The sequence below is a fragment of the Rissa tridactyla genome, chromosome Z (genome assembly GCF_028500815.1).
Source record: "Rissa tridactyla isolate bRisTri1 chromosome Z, bRisTri1.patW.cur.20221130, whole genome shotgun sequence".
NCBI lineage: Eukaryota > Metazoa > Chordata > Aves > Charadriiformes > Laridae > Rissa > Rissa tridactyla.
The window spans coordinates 63,511,794-63,531,790 of record NC_071497.1 but is presented as its reverse complement, the minus strand read 5'-3'; the positions used below and the strand labels follow the sequence as shown (position 1 = coordinate 63,531,790).

The 19,997-nt window shown below is 35.9% G+C and overlaps 1 protein-coding gene across 14 annotated transcripts in view; it reads left to right on the top strand.

The window, feature by feature from the left end:
• Positions 1-17,892, top strand: part of ERBIN (erbb2 interacting protein) — a 120,912-nt gene extending 103,020 nt beyond the window's left edge. For 10 of the 14 annotated variants that reach the window (XM_054185234.1, XM_054185229.1, XM_054185233.1 and 7 more), the window contains 7 exons: positions 301-1,822; positions 9,524-9,667; positions 10,470-10,601; positions 12,287-12,496; positions 13,637-13,729; positions 14,329-14,403; positions 17,115-17,892. In XM_054185234.1, coding sequence (XP_054041209.1) covers positions 301-1,822; positions 9,524-9,667; positions 10,470-10,601; positions 12,287-12,496; positions 13,637-13,729; positions 14,329-14,403; positions 17,115-17,222 — 2,284 coding nt within the window. In that variant the 3' untranslated portion in view covers positions 17,223-17,892. The other 4 variants (XM_054185236.1, XM_054185238.1, XM_054185239.1 and 1 more) reach the window with 3 other exon arrangements.
• Positions 17,893-19,997: the final 2,105 nt, after the last annotated feature.

Below are 19,997 nucleotides of genomic sequence, written 5' to 3'. Positions count from 1 at the left end.
AATAGTTATTGTCACTTTGTATTTTTTGACACTTTTAAACTGTCTAGTAATTCCTGCCTGAATTTAAACAAACTTCTGGAATCAGATGACACAAACATTGCCAAAACGAGCCCTCTATTTAATATATTTCTGTAATGGTAAGATAGCAAATCATAAATCTGGCTGTATATTGGTGTTTATACCATTTTGTGTGCACAGTATGGCTGTGTTGCATGTTAATGATTTTTTTTCTAAAACAGTTTTTAAAGGAATATGTTGGTTCCTTTTGGAATTTCTTCTAAGAGCTATCTTTTTTTCCAGACGGGAAGATGAAAATTTGAACAATCTTTTGCAAAATGGAGGTGAATTGAGCATTACAGTAGAAGAAAAAATAAACGTGCAAGAGAAGGTTACAAATTTGTCTGAATATGAATTAAACATTGAAGAAAAATTAGGCCTGATAGGAAAAGGTGTTGATCTAAGCAGTCCTACGGAGGAGTCTCACAAATTAGACCAAATAAACATGAATATCAATAAACTGGTTAGTGAAGAGGCAGTGCCAGTTCCTGTAGAAAGGTTACAAACACAGGAAATCGTTTCAGTAAAGGGCTTTTTGAATAACAACATAAAAGAAGAAAGTCAGCACTCGGAAAATGGAAATAAATATGCTATAAATAAAGTAAATGGACATCCCGAGGAAGCAGTAGAGTCTCCCAGTAAAGACAAACTAACGAGAAGCACTACAGTTGATGGTGATTCTGCTGAGCTGTCTGTTTCAAGGAGCACTGAAGATTTGTCCCCACAGAGAAGTGGTCCTGTGATGAAATCTCACAGCACCACCAGTATGGACACTGGTGGTCTTAAAATCTACGATATTGTCAATGAGAATGGATCTCAACAATCAAACTCAGTGGTGAAATCAGCATCTGATAGTGCAGATGGAAAAAACATAGTCCGAAGTAAATCCGCTACTCTTCTGTATGATCAGCCTTTGCAGGTTTTTCCTGGGTCGTCATCATCATCTGATTTAGTATCTTCTGCAAAAACTGTGTTCAAGTTTGACTCAAATCACAACCCTGAAGGTGCTAATGTAGTGAGGGGATCGGTGGCGGGTGGTGCGCAGATGTTCTGCCCTCCCCAGTATAATATTCAGTACAGCAGCAGTGCAACAGCAAAAGACGCCTTGTGGCCCCAGAAACAACACACCCAAGTAGAACAGGGCAGCTTACCTCCTTCACGCCTGCTTAGGTCTGACAGTACAGAAACCCCCAGCTATGTAAAGCATTCTGCCAATATGAATTTCTCGAATCATAACAATGTCCGAGCCAGCACTGTATATAATACTCATCAACGGGTGGCTGGGAGACATAAAGATATGTGGGCTGTTCCACTGAATGATAGACTGCTCCCAGGAGCAACCAGACACACTCTTCAAAGACAGAGCAGTGTGTCTTCTACTGCTTCTATAAATGTTGGGGATATTGCACCTTCAAGGCGGACCCAGGTTCCTGAAGGGGATTATTTAACATACAGAGATTTGCATTCAATGGGAAGAGTTCCACCAGTAATGTCTGGGCAACAGAGACCTCTTTCTGCCAGGACATATAGCATTGATGGTCCAAATGTACCTCGACCACAGAGTGCTCGGCCATCAGTGAATGAAATACCAGAACGAACTATGTCAGTTAGTGACTTCAATTACTCACGGACTAGCCCTTCAAAGAGATCAAACTCAAGGGTTAACTCTGAGCACTCTCTATTAGACCCTCCAGGAAAAACTAAAGTTCCTCCTGACTGGAGGGAACAGGTGCTGCGACATATTGAGGCTAAAAAGCTAGAAAAGGTAAAAATAATAATTTTAAAGCTTCTCTATCTTTCTGTTACATGGGTATGGAATAAGTTAAATACTCTGTGTTTTGAACTGCTTTTAATTACCAGTGAAAATGTACTTCTGTTACTGCCTTAAAAAGGCTAAACATGTTTGTGATGAACATCTGAGAAACAGTCAAATGGTAGACTGTAAATGAACTTTTCTCCAAAAGAAAAAGTGTTCCTGTTGTTTTTATATCATACTTGCCAGCTTAGTCCGATTACTTTAGAATACATTGAATAATGTGACATTAATGTGACATTGGTCTGCTGGACTCAAGGCCAGCTGTTTTAAGCCAGGTAATTTTTATTGTAGCATTGTATTCGTATTATACTAAAATATTCCCTTACACTTTTCAGTCTTTCTGTTCTGCCTTTTCCCTCCCTGTTTCTTCTCTTTGTGAACAAGGAAAAGAAAATCAGTAAATTCTGCTTGGAAGTATAGGTCTACAGTTTCAGTTGCTGAAGAATTCAAAAGCCATAATTAACATGTATTTGCTTCCAAACCAGTTGCCTTTTGAAGTTGGGTATCTGACAGATTGTTGTATGAATATTTATTGCTGTGAGATAAGAACACTTAAAAATCTTGTTCATTTCAGGAAATCATAGGAGGTGTTTGATATAACTAGAGATGATGAACAGGATTCTCTATGTAATGTAAATGCTATCAAGAATTTGAGCTGATATGTAGAGCTGAACAATTATATATCTTCAAAGAATTTGAGTAGAGACTGGAAGAATGTAATCTATGCTGTCCAGCTAAACTAGTTTAAAGTGTCATCCCTAAATAAAGGGTAGAATATCATTAGCCTGATCCTGTTTCCTTGGAGGGGAAGTGCAGAAAGCAGCCAAAATATATTTTTATTATGCCAGCTAGATGGATTTTCTTTTTTAATTTCTTTTGAAAGAACGTCATTTGGTTTGTCATTATTATGCTAAATATTTCAATATCCTTCATAGCTAAAGAAATTTAATTGGAGATGGTTGCAAGAATTACTTTTAACTATAATTTTTCTTTGGAAGTCCACGTATTTGGAGGGATGGGTTTGTTTTGTTTGCATTAAGTTGCATAAATTCTGCTGATAGAAAAAGGTAGGTTTTGTTTGTTTTTTAAAGAAGACTGCACAAAAGCTGCACCTCTTCTTCTGATCAAACTTGAGTCGCATACAACGTAAAATATTTTAAGGCTTTCGCTGTACTATGTGGAACTTTGTCCCACAAGGCAGTCATGAACTTCACCATGTTCCAACCCTAATAAAAGGTGCATTGTTTGATCTTCCATTTTCCTGGATGCATATATCAAATCTTACATGAAACGACAGAGAAGCAGAGATCCCAGCAATCGCTAAATGCAGAGGGAAACAAAACTTCAGTGCACTGCTAATGCAGTTTGTTTATAGCTTGTTCTCATATTGACTAGATTTGACATGTTAGGAACAATGTTTAATACACCAGTGATACCTGTTCAGGTACTGTAGCAGTGTAGTCACCTTTACTGAAATGAAATCGATTGCCTGACTTGATTCCCTTTATATCTGTCCATACTTTCTATCATGCTTTATATGTAAACCTTAATTTTTGTTTCCCACTAGAGTGATATAGAATAGCTGCTATTGAGATCTTAGCTGTGCATCTGCTTTAACAGAAATCTGTTTTATATGGGCGTGTTTCTTTTGGTCTGGTCTTGAAGCATTTTAAAGTAGCAGTCTGAGACTTATTTATGGGTTTAAAAGTGAATGTGTGTATAATTGTCTACTTTATATTCTCTGGGATATGATTGACTTAAAAATCTGAAATGAGAAAAATGTACATATGATCCTGTATGGATCCTGTATGGGAGCTGGCAAATATGATAATGTGAAAATTGTAGGAATTTAGTGGGTATTTCTTTGTTCTTTTAGAATAATGGTTTCAGTATTTCTGTTTGTAATTAAAAACTAACTGGTCAGGAGGGGGGGGCTTAGTCTATAAACCAGACTTCTGAAATGTTTTGAAGTCTGAAAAAAATTTCAGTAATTACAGAACTCATTTAAGGAACAAGCATTTAAGGAACAAGTTCAATTACAGAGCTCATTTAAGGAACACTTATTGGAAATTGCTTTGACAGAGCTTTCATGGATTTAAAAAGACATTTCTTTTTTTAAAACATAAGACACAACACTGACAGAAACAGGCATACAAAATTAAGCCTTATGATGAATACTTAATTCATATCTGTGGTTACACACAACAGTATGGGTTAGTAGTATTACCTTTGCTGTGACTTTTCTGAGTCTGTTATTGAATTTAATCATGTTTATTATTTCTATCCAGTGCTTATTAGGAAAGAGGGTATAACAGGGCTTTGGGTATTGGTTTTGTTGTGGGTTTGTTTTTTGTGTTTTTTTCTTCTTGCTAAGCTCCTGAAGTACTTGCTTATTTTGGTTTTTATGAAGTTTAGTACCTGGAAAGAGAGAGAAAGAACGGTGAACCCACTTAAATAACAGGGTCTGCCTCTTGGACAAATTGGAAAGCTAGTTCTTGTTTTATTTATTAGCCCTTTTAACCTGATAGAAGTAGGAAAAAAAAAAACTTTCAAGAGTTTACTTTGCATGAGGAGAGATAAAGGGTAGTTTTAAGTCCAGCAAAAATGATTAATAATGGATTCCAGCCAAGTAACCAGCATTTGTAATCCCTTTGACAAGCTGTAAGGGCGCTTACACCAATCAACTAAAATTATCCATCTGGTTAAAGGAAGGTGAAAACAGTTCATGACACCATAGGTAAATAGAAATTTTGCATATATTCAGGAGAAAAAACTTGCTTACCTGATGCAAAGCGTATTTTATTGTGGGGTAGAGAGAAGAGCTTTTTTAAATATCAAGCTGCTCTCTAGTGGCTATGTAAGCTGTTGGAAAGCATGCAGTCATTTCTGCCCCACCCCCAACCTCATAAATTTAGTTTACGGGTGAGTTTTTAAGAGCAGTAATATATTCCAGCATATTTGCCTTTTTGAGTGTGGCTTGCCGACTTTACTACCTGATACGTTGCAGTGGTCTTCTGTAGTAGTCTTGTTGAAAGTTTTCATTGAGGAATTTAAACTAAAATACTGCCTGTGTAAAAACACTAGTGTCATACACATTTTATTGTGTGGTAAAGGAATTTCTCATCTGTAAATTGCAATAATAAATATCTGCAGCAGTTATCTGCACATATCTATTATATTTCAATGTGCTGAGTAGGCAGAAACAGTTACGGGGCCTGGCTCTGTCCTTTCCTTACATATATGTATATTTTCTTTTTTTGTTGTGGATCTCTTCGGAGTTCATCAGATGTGTGTTTACTTTCAATTCTGTTTTAATCTGGAATTAAGTCCTCTATTTTTTATCTACTTTTAAAACAGTAGAGCTTTCGGAGAAGAGGTCATAAAGTTTGATTCCTACTTCCCAATTCAGAAATCAGAATAGGTGGTTTTATTCTCAAAGTTGCCAGTGTACAGTGCCTTATTAGAAGAAAAAAGTCCAAATGTTTCAGTATTGATATAGAATTGCCGTTTTAATCAAAGTTTGAAAGTTTTTCTTGAATTGATTTTTTTACACTATATACCTAACATGTAAAAATATTACAATTGATATGGCCTCAGATTTTCTCCAAGTTAAGGTTGCTTCAGTGTGTCAAGGAAAGTAACTTCAATGGGTCTGTGCACACAGAAAGTTAAGTGCTTAAGTGTTTATAAGATCATAGCCTGAAAAATATTTTGACACTGATAAATTACACAAATGCTATCTATTCACTAGTTGTTAGTTTAAAATTTTTATTTTAGTTTTAATTTTTTTCTCCATTTTGAATGCACTACTGAGCCATCAATGTGTTATAGTGGTATTTTGTGGAGTTCAGAAGTCAACCCATCACACTTCAAAAGGATTAAAAATTGTGTTCATTTGGAGTGTAAATAACAGTACTGACCTTGCAAACATTTTATGACAGTAGAATTTAAATTATATGTAATTTTCCGTATGTAACTCTTCAACAGGAATGCTGTCACTTATTGAAGAGGCGCTTTTTTTTTTTTTTGCAGGGTCAGAGACCTAAATTCATGCTTTTTTTTTTTTTTTACCCCTTTTGGCTGAAGAATAGTTTCATAATATTTACATTCTTCTTTGGTATAAAATGGTATCTTGCTAGAATTCGATCAGATTTTGAACAAAGCTTCCCCCCCCCCCCCGGCTTGTGTGCTTTTATTCCAAAAGGCTTAAAACATTAATTTTAAGCCTTTCAAGTGTTCCAGAATGCCTTAAGCAAACTTTTTCTAAAGAATCTTAGATAGCCAAGGTGGGAATGAAAAGTGAAGAGATTTCTAGGCATTTAATATAGCCTTAAAGGATAACTTACATCCACATTTAGCTGGCAATTGATTCTAGGTACTGATAAATAAATAAATAGGTTAATACTTCGGGTTAGCAGTTAAGTTACCAGTTAAGGCTGTTCCGAGATACATGGAATGCAGACTCATGTTCCCTGAAGGTACTCAAATTTTATTAATTCCTGTTTTATACCAAAATTTCATAGACTGTCATGACAGACTCTTGCCAGTCTTAAAATTACAACGCTGTTATCCAACAGAAATTTTCCTAGGTAAATTCTAGTAGTTATTGTCTTGCACCTAAGTAAATGCATTAAGACACTTCAATTCCCAAAAGACACCTTTTGAAATCTGAAAATGTTAATTCTCTTGTAAGCTGCAAAACGGAGGATATGTTCTGACTCTTAGCATTCAAAAAGAATGTAAGTAAACCCCCAAACTATGCTACTAGCTGCCTGCATCTAAAATGATTCTATTAGAGGCTGATTTTTTGACTACAAATCCTGATTTACATGCTAAATTTTTATTTTTCCATAGGCATTTTCTCCTTGTTGTATTGTAGCTTTTAATATGTGTTCTTCACTGTTGAAAAAATGATTTTTTTCACAAAAATATAGTGGAACTTTGCATGTGTATTGGTTAGTGTATATCAGTTTAGAGTAACTGAAATAAGATTTCTCAAGCCTCAAATATTTGAATTATCATTTTGCAGACCAATATGCCCTAAGACACTGTAGCAAATCAGATGGAGAATAGAGTTGGTATTTGGAATTAACATTCAAATTTAATCTGAAGTTTAGAATACACTTATTCTGTATTTGATTTTTAATAAATTGAAATAAAAATCAGGGGGTTTAATGGCATCTGCATCAGATTTCCAAAAGTGTCTTCTCTGGTGCAGCAGTGTTCAGGAGTCTCGCTAGGAAATGTACGACTTTCATTGTGCTCATATTGAGAAGAGAAATTAAGAAGAATTCTGTTCACACTCCATATGCCGTACTTTTTCTCTTCCCAGCTAAAAATAGGTAGAGGAAAAATACTTCCTAGATTTTTTTACTGGGAATCTCATCTTGTGTTAAACTAAAACTTTCTTACAACTCCATGTAATTGTAAATAGTATTTGTTCTCTACAGTTTGTACTTGTGGAGAGTTCCTTCTAATTTAGTGCTGAGACACTGTGCCCAATGTAGAGAAAGAAAAATGGTGTTTGCAGTACTTCTTGTGGCTGCCCTAAATCAATTGCACAATCATTTTTTGTACTTCAGAAAAAATCTTTACCAAGAAAGGAGATTTTATAAACCCTTGAGTAAAACTACTCTCAGGCTATGTAATCACCTTGAAGCTCACTAAACTGAGCTAACTGAAATCTTAATTCCTGAACGGACAAGTTCATGTGTCTACAACTTTGAGGGAAGTTCTACTTCCTATTGCAGGTCTATCTTAGATTGTAAATATAAATCTGAATTTAGATTGTCACTATTAATTGACCATCTGTTTGGGTCCTTCTAAGAGAAGAGTGAATCTAGTGGATCCTAGGGATCTTTATGGTAAGATGGTCTGGTAGGGATGCTTTCAGAAGATAACTTTTTAGTCTCACCATGCATTCCTTCTATTTTTATCTGTCTTTTTGCCACTTACAGAAGATGGAGAGATATAGGAGCCTCTGAGAGGAGCTTCCTGTAAGGACACTTCAGGGACTTGCCTGTACAAGTTGGGGAAGAAGGCCACCTGGCTAATTATAGAGACTATTTTGAGAAGAGTTGTAAGAAGATGCTTTGAGGCACTAAGGAGCTAAGGAGAACTGGCTTTGTCAGTTTCATCTGGGTGTTTGGCCTGAAACTTAAGAGGAGCAGTAAGCTCAGATTGAATGTTTAGTAAAGAGAGACCTGAGTGCCAAGTACAGTGTTTCCCTCCCCAGAAGGGAAAGCCTCTGGAGACTTGTCTGGAAGCTTTAAAAATCTCTTGACTAGAGAACAGGGAAGGTGTAGAAAAGAAGCACGAAGAAAGCTCACTTTGCCATTGAGTGAGAGGTCGTCCAAGAGTCTTGGCCAAGAAAAGCCAAGTATTGTCAGTAAATACTGTTTTCCAAGGGAGTTTCCAATGACTGTGCTACCAGACCATCTGGGGAGTATGAATATGCAGAGGCATATGGCTGTGATTATTAAACTAGTTTTAGTTTCACAAGATAAAGGTAGTATAAAAGAGTAAATGTCAGCCTGAAGACTAGTGACTATTTTCGAAGTCGGATTACATAGTACATACAGTCAACACACAAACACCAAAATGCATTTATTCATGTAAGAGTTGTTGCAGTATCTTAATCAAATAATAGGTATTTTGAACTTTTGTATTTTCTTTTTTTTTTTAATTATTTGGAAAAATTAGAAACTTTATAAAAAACCAAAAACGTTGAATTTGGTGGGTTTTTATGCTTTGTGGTATATCTTTTACTATGATCATATTTTTTCATGGGTCTCTGTCACCTTTCCGAGATAGGTTTGTTTTATTTGTCAGGTGGCACATGGGGGATTTTCTTTTTCTTCTTTTGTGCAACCTTTTTATTTTGTTTTGTTCTTACAACTACAAAAGTCCATGGTGGCAAGACATTAATGTCTACTGCTTGCTTTCTCTTACCCTTGACAATACTGCAGAGGTCAGGTTTGCAAGGTAACAAAGCTCAAAACCAAACCACTCTCACTTCCGTCGGTGAGCTCATGTTACCTGTTTGATTGCCCACAGTGGCACAGGGGTGGACTTCAGGGTTTCTTTGGAGCCTCTTTTTCTTTAAAAGAGGCTGGTTCATGTTTTTGTTATTGGAATGCATTGCAGAAGTTGACAGTATTGCAATAGTAAGAAAACCCAGTCAAACAGACAAATCTGTGTAAATTTTTTTGTACTGTATCAGTAATGGAGGGGGGGGGGTGCAGAATGAAACAAAATAATAGCTGGTAATTAGATGGTTTTCTATAGCTGTTTATCTTGACTACCACCTTCTCTTCCTACAACATATTTGATATGCTGCAAATTTAATGAAAACCTAGAAATTTTCATAAGCTGTGCACCTCTGTTGTTTTTCCAGACACGTGAACATTTGAATGACTTTATTTACCTGTAATTCTGCATGTTAACTGCTGAGTGCATGCTGATTTACAGTAAATAAAGGTAAATGAGGGTCACTGAGTTGTGTTTTATACATCACGATGGTACTGTTCTTGCATGGTTTTTATCTTGCATGACAATGGAATATGTTTGTATTAGTCTATGTATAACATGTCCTGTGGTTTATGCATGCTGCACTAATCTCTGTGTTAAATCTGTCCCCTCTTTATTCAGAGCATGCTGTCTAGGTCCTTTAATTCCAATTATGCTGCAGTTAGCAGCTTTCACTATGGCAGCTCTAGGGATCTGCATGGCAGCCAGGGTAGTGTTGCCTTGAGTGTTGCAGACGGAAGAGGTTCTGGTGTGCACATTGTTCGAGTGAGTACCTACAGGAGGCTATTGCAATATATAGAGGGGGAAAGAATAAACTATGAAAGGTTTGCTTAAACTGATAGAGTTATCCTTTTACATATGGACAATGCTTTCTGTAAAAAGAATATATGTACTGGAGTTTTTTTATAGGCATTAAATCAAATACTTTGCCTTCATATGCCTTAAACTTATTGCAAGGCTTTTAAATTTAATGTCACGAAGTTGGGTTTTCTTATTGGCTTTTGTAGATGGTTGAACATAAGTAAAACTGTGTGGTTTCATTGTACATATGTGAAAAAAAAAATTACCATTCTGAATTTTACCTAGGTTGATAAAGGTTTGAACAAAATCTTATTATGCTTTTTCCTCCCTGAAAAAAATTCTGATGATGTAAACTGTACTGTTAAGATAATGTAGGCATTCAAGAAAATTAATATTTGTAAGAAAATGTGAGGAAATGACTCTTTAACTCTGAGCATCCTGAGTGATGATGTGATTTCCATAGTGAGCAAGATAAAGTCAACAGAAGACCTCCTTTAAACATATAAATCCTTGAATAGACAGTCCTTATCATTTGTTGACTTTTCTTATCAATTTGTTAGTGATCAAAGACACCTCTGCAGTTACTAGTTACTAGTACAGGTGTGGTGTCTTGGCTAATACGATTTTCCACATAAACAATGTACTAGTTAAAGAATATAAGGAACAATAAAGTCCTTAAAATGTTTTGTTCTGGGCTTCATATGAGAATTTTTTTATTTTGAATTATGTAAAACCGATCATCTTTACTGTTCCATTCTGTTTAAAGCATCCCCAGGCTTCTACTCCAGGAGACCAATGCCAGGATGAGGTATTTGTTTCAGGACAGCAGAATTACTCATCTGCCACACTTAGTCTCAAAGATGTTCCTCCGGACAGCATGAAGAAAATAGCTGTGCAGGTAATTATCTACATGACACCATGTATAGGATACATTTATTATTATTTGTAAGGATTTTTTCTTTTAATTAGTAGTAGAAATGTATATTGGGATAGCAGTTGAAACTGAGGTTTCTTTAAAATGTAATACCCAGGTATTGAAGGTGGCATAAATTGAATAGCTTCCTCTTTTTGGAAGACAACATAGTTAACTATATAAAGGGGGATAGTTCTCATTTTTCGTCAGCAGGAGCCTTGACATAATTGCAAGTGGAAATTGGAATGACAGATGATTTCAGGAAAGCAATCTGAAGTAGATGAAATCTTTTAAAGAACAAATTTTAAGTCTATTGTGAAGATAAACTAGTATTTTTAGGAGACATTCTGTATTCATCTCTAAGGACCATCTAAACTGCCTTAGTAAGGCAGGATTTACTACAATATAACTAAATGGATACTTGTAAATTATTATGATGTAGCAATTGATTTTCTTTTTATAACTTCAGTAATTTCAGTTGCATTTCTATCAACATTGGATATTGGGAATTTGCATAGCTATTGATACATGCTATCTTTGTAAACTACCTCTGGCAGCACAACAAAAAAAGTTTTCTTCTCATACTTCAGGTTTTCAGAAAAGGCAGTAGAAAATCATGTAAATTGAATGCATCTGATTTGTAAATAAGCTAAAAAAAGTATATATATACACAGTACCATTTCTCAGAATCACTTTGACATAAACTCATCTTAACAGAATAGATTCTATTATGTGTCCATTCGCATAGCATGATTAAAGGTTGAAATTTGCACACTTCAATTATTTACAATATTGAGAGAGTATTTTAATATCCTTGTATCCTATAACTATTGGGATAATGGTGGCAGACAGAAAACATTCTGTAACTCTAGCCCATAGCATTTTTGGAATGTGGGAATCATAACAGTGACTACTTAGAGTGGCATATCAGTGAGGAGGAAGAAGGCTGCCCATCTCAACACCGAGCTGCAGACCTGAACAGTAACTCTGAGGTTTCAGTAAGAAAGGTTGTCATCTCCAGCATCATCCCTAGTGACATGGTTTGACATGTCAAGACACTGCATGTCTTGGCAGTTGTGTACCTTACTGCTATTTGTCTTCATTATACCTATCAAATCAGTGACAGATGTGTTAACAAAAGAATAAGATTTGTTGGGAATCTGATTACAATTTGGATATGGAAATCTTGAGCTTGTATGTGAATTTGCTCAGAAGGTTTTGTTGTGGAGTGGTTACCAAAAGATGCTCAAGGAGCACATAATTTCTGTCTGCTGGCTCTGTGGGATTTTTATTTTGTGTATCTTCTACTGGGAACTGTTACAGAATTTTATGCAATAAAAGTGGAAACTATAATGGTATTGACCAGAAGTGTCAATACCGTCAGTTGCACTGCTAGAAAATAATGGTTGAGATAACTCAGTGAAACAAGTGCTAAAAGCAAAGACTGTCTAACCTGTTCTAGTAGATTAGCATCAGTTTTTGAGATTGTTCTCAGTAGGTCAGACCTGATGACTATAAAAAAAATGGAGTAAAATTGTACATGATCCAGAAGAGTAGTTTTAGCAATGCTCCTAAAATTAAAAGCAGTCAAGTATGAGAAATATTGAAATAATAAAGGAGGGATTGCTGCTTATAAAATGTGTGACATTGAGTATTCATGTTTTATTCAGTTGCCTTTGACAAATGGACAAATGTCCCAGCCTCAAAGACCTCAGGCAAACTACAGCCAAGTCCATCATCTCCCTCCTCAATCATCAGTAGCAAGACATCCATCTAGAGAGCAATTAATTGATTATCTGATGTTGAAAGTTGCCCACCAACCTCCCTATACCCAGTCCCAGTGTTCTTCCAGACAAAGCCATGAGTTGGCAAAGCAAGAGGTGAGAATAAATTCTAAATTTATATGACATCTGTCTGTCAGTGGCAGTGAATTGTTAGATTGTTTATTACCATTTCTCTGTAGATGGTGACAGAAATCATATAGGAATTTATCTCAAGCAGAAGATGGTGTTACCTCAGTGCAATTCTGCTACTGAAATCACACATTCCTTCTAGTTTTGAGCTTTTTTTACTTTTTATGTAAACATTTTGAGAGAGAAATATGGTGGATTTCTAACAGAATGTACCAGAAGCTTAAACTAGCATGTTTTTACTGAGCTAGAAGTTTATTTCTTGACTGCATTTATCCATCACCGACTCATTATTTATCTAGTAACTGAAAAAATACAAAGTAGTAGACAATTTAGAGTACTTTGCATCTATTCATTGCTATCCAGAATGGTTCAAAAACCTGCAAATGTAGAAGTGTGCATACGTATCAAAAGCCAGGATAAAAAAAAGTGTGAGCACCTCATGCATGCCTTGTAATTATCGGTTTTATTTATGATAGACAGATGTGGATAAGAAATTGTTATACAATTTAATCGCTCCTTCATTGTGGCAAGTTGCTTTCAGCTCTTGGGACACAGGATGGGTTTTTTTGTTTTTTTGAGAAATTACTGAGGACTACCTTTTCATTCTGTGTTCAAATGAGAATATACACTTGTGTACAATAAGTTTTCTAGACAACTATTCTGGCAAGACAAAGGGGAGACAGTGTTGGCTACGTAGAGCTTAAGAGTGCAAGTAGGAACAAGATTTGATTTTTAAAATTCAGCTAGGGATAGCAAAGAAATAAAGGGAATGGGTTCTTTCATAGGAACATGTATGTTTGCTGGGGGCATTAAATTCATTTACATAATACCAAAATATATCTGAATTTAAAGCCTACATCAGCTGTGATTATAATAATAGTGATTCTGGAGTAAAACCTGTGTACAATGATACATTATAATATTCTATTGGAATCTTGTTCTGAATTAATATTATGAGACATACTCTCTTGAACTATGATAATGCTTTTTTGAGATTTTTTTTTTCTTTTTAAAGCTTTTGTTCACATGTATTTCTTAGTAATAATTTAATTACAGTAGCTTTGAATGCAGATTTTCAGCCATCTAACTTTGGTTGTAACTTCTTAGATTCGAGTCAGAATTGACAAGGATCCAGAACTTGGGTTTAGTATATCTGGAGGAGTTGGTGGTAGAGGGAATCCATTCAGACCTGAGGATGATGTGAGTATCTTATACTAATGCATCTGAAAATCATTATGATTAATAATGTTTCTAGTGTTGAGCAATGGAAAGGGGGAAAGTATATATATTCTCCAAACCACTAAACTCCAGTACTGCAGGGGAGAAAACTGGGGACAAATAATATGGAAAAGGGAGGTGGTAGCTGACCACGGTGGTCAAGTGACAGCACAGAGGATTATTCCAGCTGAGTGGTTCTTGCACAGTTCCAGATAACAGTCAGCATGTTTGAGATAGTGAATTATGGAGCTTACAATTAGGAAGCCTCTTAAAAGAGAACATGATTTAGCCTACAGACTTATTTCTGGTGGTTGATAATTCATCTTGACATATGCATCTGCCAAATTAAACAAAGGCAAATCAGAATTTGCCTTTCAGTACTCCTTTAAAGGCAATTCTCCTGGATTTAACATCAGAAAAGGAAGGCAGTCACAAAAGCCAGTAGACCTGTAGAATAATATGGCATTCTCTTCCACTTAGGATGGAAAATTGAAAAAATCTTTTGAATTAAATCTGTTTCATGCTATCCTACTATTTGTGAAATAAGTTGTCAAAAATGTTTTCCACCTCTCTTTTTCAAGGGCATATTTGTAACCAGAGTGCAACCAGAAGGACCAGCATCTAAGTTGTTGCAGCCAGGAGATAAAATAATTCAGGTACTGTGGTCATCTAATTGACTAGCATCTGTCTTATACCATTTTGTTTTCAGTTTATGCCTTTTCTAACAGCAAAGTGTTTAATTTTTAGATAGATTACCAGTATCTTTTCCAGAAACATTCTTATGTTCTGGGATGATGCTTTTAATATTCTTCTACCTAACTTTAGGATAAGTGATACAGGCTAGAGCATGAATCAGTTGGATCTTTTTTCCAAACTCTGAACATTTTTCACACTTTCACAGACAAAAAAAACAGGACTACTGTTGTCATTCAAGATGGAATGTGAGCGTTTCACTAAGCTTTACTATCATTCAGTTATTTAAACTTGTGGTCGTTCACATGCAGTATGCTGAATATCGTGCTGTCTGAACACAGCTGCACCTTGCACCTCCATCCTGCAGTCTTTGCTGCCTCTCCCCCGCGTGAGAGGCTGGACGTGCCCAGGGGCCGGCAGAAACTGCCTCTTGGCTCTCTGCTACCTCCTGCCTGACCTGTCTGCTGCAGGCAAGCCATGTAGCTTGCTTCTGGGCTGCAGCCCTGCAGTTCTTTCTTGTAGGAAGTCAGTACCTTTCACGCCTTTTCTGTGTCAGATTTGTTTGAAGTTGTCTAATGAGCTCATAAACTATTTGGGGAGGGGTCAGGGAAATGAACAACGGGATTATATAAGCCTTGCTTTCTTAGGGAAGTGGGCTAACAGGGTGTTTGAACAGCGCTGTAGCCACCCTTAAAGGTGCAGAGCTTGTTAAAAGTTACTAATTATTCACCACATTACTGATTGGAGAATGTTCAGTCAACTCTGCTGCATTTCAATTTTCTAAAAAAAAAAAAAAAAAAAAAAAAAAAAAGGCAAAACCCAAAAAAACCCCTCACCAAACAAATGACAAAAAACCCACTAGTATCTCAATTACTCCACAACATCATGTGAACAGTTCTATAAAACAAAGGCAAACTGAAAACACAGCCTCATCCTTCAAATGAAAGATGAAGGCAAAAAGCAGACAAGAAAACTAAACTGAGATCAAGTTGTTCCAACTGAAAGATGGCTTGGTTTTGAGTATGGTAGATAATTCTGTACTTGTCCTTCCTCATTGGAGCGAGAAGGGTCCTAGTTCTCTTACTGATGTAGATGACTTTAAGGGGTAGGGGTAACCCTCCAACATACGGGAACAAGAAGCATGTTAAACAGTTGAAAATACTGGTAGCATATTTGTAACTTATTTATAGAGTGGAACATGTGTGACAGGTGACCTTTGTTTTAATGGTTTATTCCTATCTTTACAGAGTTTCATTTGTCTGCATGACACTTATAATGAAGTTTCCTTTTGTCACGTTGGCACTGGTTGGGTTTTGCTTTTTGTTTGATGAGGAATTCATAGTTTGAAAAAGAGCAGAAGGAGAAGTTGTATTTGCATGCCTAGACAATTACAGGCTGTTTCATTTCTCATAACTAAGAATGGTTTTTTGTGTAACAGCACATTCTTTATACCCATGATAATCCCAGTGATGATGTAACGACAGTCCAACTCTGTCTTGTTGCCACTTACACAACTTCTGCAGTTTTTGACTGAATATCATCTCTCCCAAAATGACTGTGCTATGCTTGATTTTGCAATGTTCTCTGTAAAACATGCATTAGGCATGCATATTATAAAGTGTGTCTAATAAGTATATCTAATAAAAATATTTTACATGACCAGTGACTAGATAATTGCATTTAAGTCTTAAGATACTGTTGCCTATTAGGTTAGGGCTAGGACATTCTGTGATGATTTGGAAGGGTTATTACTGCTTTTGCTCTCTGAACAGTCTATAAGTAAATCTTTCCCTGCAACCCTAGACCAGATTTAAAACCCACTGCCTTTACAACAAAGGATTCAGCTGGTAGCAACAGCAAGTGGCGTTCAGTGATGGGATGAGGAACCGCAGCCCCAAAATGGCACAGCCAAGGCGCAAACCGCACAACCGGTTCTCTCTGTCGCCACATAAGGGGCAGTAGCTCAGGGAGAAAGGTGGGCTGCGCAGCTGGAAGCAGTAACAGTTTAAACTGAATGAGTGTGTCATTCTGCAAGATTTTACCACCCAGACTGGATGTGAATTTGCAGTAGTGCACCCTGAGAAGTTGGACCCATAGCCATGTTTTCCCCGTCTTTTGTAGTCCACTTAGGCCTGCCTATGTTTGCTAAGCCTATCCCAAGACTGACAGTGTTGTTTAGAGCCATAGGAAAATTCAAGCTGGGGTTGACCTCAGGAGGTCTCACACCCTAAAATGGCACACAGTGCCATTAATGTTTTTTGTTAAAGCCTTCAGTTTATCACAAATGCCATTTCTAATATTCTAATATTTAAACAGGGATGTATCATTTATATCACGTTTGCTTTTTTTGGCATGGCTATATTTAGGCTGATGAATTAGATGTCTGATGTTAGTGGTTTAAAGTTCAGTTTTCTCTTCTGTTTATTTGCAATACCTTTGGGGCAAAATTCTTCCAGGACTAACACATCAGTTCGGTTTCTTGTAGCGTACAGGTACATGTTCAACTCACATCAGCAATGTAATCAGCAAATCTGCAGTGGTTTATTGTCTGCATTCATATAGAACTTGGTTATTTTAAACATTAAAGCTTAAATAAACTAACAAGAAATATGAGACGTGGTCCACTAACATGGCATATAAGACTGTCATTTTCAATTTAAATATTTCTTTTTAGGCTAATGGCTACAGCTTCATCAATATTGATCATGGACAAGCAGTATCTTTGCTAAAGACTTTTCAGAACGCAGTGGAACTCGTCATCGTTCGAGAAGTTTCTTCATAAATACATACTGTGGATTGGGGGAAAAAGCCAGCAGGATTCATTGAAGGACTTACGGGAAACTGAATATTTTGCCTATTTTTATACATGAAAGGAACTTGAAAAGAATTATGATCAAAATTTGTACAGGAAATACTGAACTTGTGGTTAAAGGGGAAAAAAACCACTGTATAGAACATACAGGAAGTCATTTTGGAAATGCATATGGTGAATAAACTTGTTTTTAAGCATTATAACTATCTAAGGATCACTCCTCCAAGAACAAACCTGTGTTGTTTTTTTGTACAGATGGTAGGTTTATTTTTGGATAATACATACACATATACTAAACTTTGTGCAAGGCTTTGCGAAGCCTTGGTTGTAGCCAATGGACAGATGGCAGGGCTGTCTGTCCTGTAGCTGTTTATTGCCTTTATTTTTATTCACCAGATATTAATGTGTTATGCTGAAACCACTTATGTAGATACGGATGGGGATATGAAATGTTGGCTTTGCTATGTGCACATTGTATAGGTGAATGGGTAGATGGAAGGTGGTGCTGGTTGGACAGAATAAAGGTCAGGTGAAACAACTGTCTGCTCAATAGATCTGGAATCAGGAAAGAAGAAAAAGTGTTTAGTTCTGGAGTGTACGTCTACCAGTAGAAAATGCAATAAAAGCTTACGGTGTTGTGTTTTTTTTTTTTTTTTTTAGGAAGACTGTAACTACAAATTTGTGATATTTTGGGGGATTTGTTCTTAATGTAGTCATTGAATATTCATTTGCCACATGTGATTCATGGTTTAGTTGAGTTTTCTTGCATACATAATTTTTTCAACCGTACTGTGGAAATGTGCCCAGAGGTTTTTCTCTGCCATGGAAGTCCCCAATTTTGTGCGAATGGTGATACTTCTATCTTTATAAAAAGTACTCCATTTTAACCTTACAGATTTTAAAAATGAAACTGAAATGGCCAGTTTTTAAGGTTGTTGCCTGTAATATGTATTTAAACACACACAAAGTAAATGATGCAGAAAGGGTTATGAAAGACATCTTGATTTTGTTTGGCCTTTGCATTGCCTTCTTAATCAAAAAGGAAACCATACGCATGGAGCTAGGTAACCAAAGCAAGTTTGTGAAACCTTGAACAGTGATGGAGAATTGCTGTGGTGAGATGGAGAGCAAAGGGAGGGTGTACTTACAACCCACCAGTTCGTAATGATGTTTATTAAAGGGCTGTTCTTACAGGTGACATTAAATGTGAACTAGACACTTCAGAGTCATTAAAGGGTTTCTAACTATATTAATGTAATAGTGATTTACCACAGGCTGCCTTTGTTCCTTATTACTGTATAAAATATTCAATTATGCTTCTATTAATTTGTTTACCAGAAACATTAACTTTATTTTTCTCTTTATCCTTTGTAATTGAATAGAGACTGCATAAGCTGCAGTGATAATTAATACACGGTTGTTACGGACCAGGGAAAAGTGCCATAGAAGACCAATAACTGTTTTTAATCAGGGCTAATGATTAGCCTGTCATTGGAGCAATATTCAGTTATTGCAGTTCATTTTTTAATTATGTATACATTGGTAGTTTGAGACAGGTATAAGTTGCTTTTTTCAACCCATGTGTACAAAAGTAAATGCTTTTGATAAAGCTAGCAAAAACACCAGCCTCCTTTAGTTTTGGAACAATGAGCTGAAAAGAGGAACTATATATAGCTAGCAGTAATAAACAGGCAGTACTTTTTAAATAAGTGAACTCCAATATTATTGCACTTCTTTCAAAGATGTTAACTATTGCTTATTGTACTGTGTATAGTTCTAATAATTTTAATTGAAACCCTTTAACAACTCTTTGTATATTTTAATTCTTTTTAGTTGATTTTCAGTAATATTTACATAGAAAATGATTTTTTTGATATATTAGCAGAAATGTGCTGTATTTTGATAAAATTCACTTATTTTCTGTGTGCTGTTAATCTTCAAAGAAAAGAATGAGAAACATAGCTATATAATGGCAGGCTTTAGTGTTCCCCTTCTAAGATGTGTTTTGTTGTTTAGTTTCTATTTTTTTATTGAAAATGCAAAATGTTCACATCACATGTTCATTACTTTTAATCATGTTATTTTTAGCACACACTGCCTTTTAAAGGGAATGCATACAGACAAGTCCTAAATTACCTTGCTCTTCTACGTAACCTGTATCTTTGGGAAGGGAAAAGTCCAAAAAGCAGAACTGATTCTTTACTGATCGTGGACTGACTTTGTATACATTTTGCAGTACATTTAAATATATCACTGAGAAATTATACTGGATCGTATTTTGCTTTAATAGTAACAGAAGTTTTAAATGTTGTTGTGTCACTTAATTTTCAGATTTCTGTATTACAGGAAAATTCTACCAAAAACTGTTTGGATATGGTAGAACTATAGAAGGTAGAGATTTATAGCAAGAAGTTTAGTACTTCTTGTAGAAATACTTGGCCAAAGCTTGTCTTCAATAAATTAGCAAATTAATCATTTAATAAAACATGGATTATGCTGATTTTACTCAGTAAATGGTGGAGTTTTCAGTGGATTGAAATGTGTGTGTTCCTTCAGTGTCTCTGTGTAAATGTAAACACGTGTCAAACTAGATGATTTTGCAGAAAGTGGGAGAAAAATGTCTCCTGAACTAGTCCAGCCGGGATTCAGCAGGAGGAGAGACAATGTCGGCACTTCTCATTTTGAATGCATCTTAAACTACATTTTGAATAGAATCAAATCCATCAGCAGCCTAAGTTACTCAGC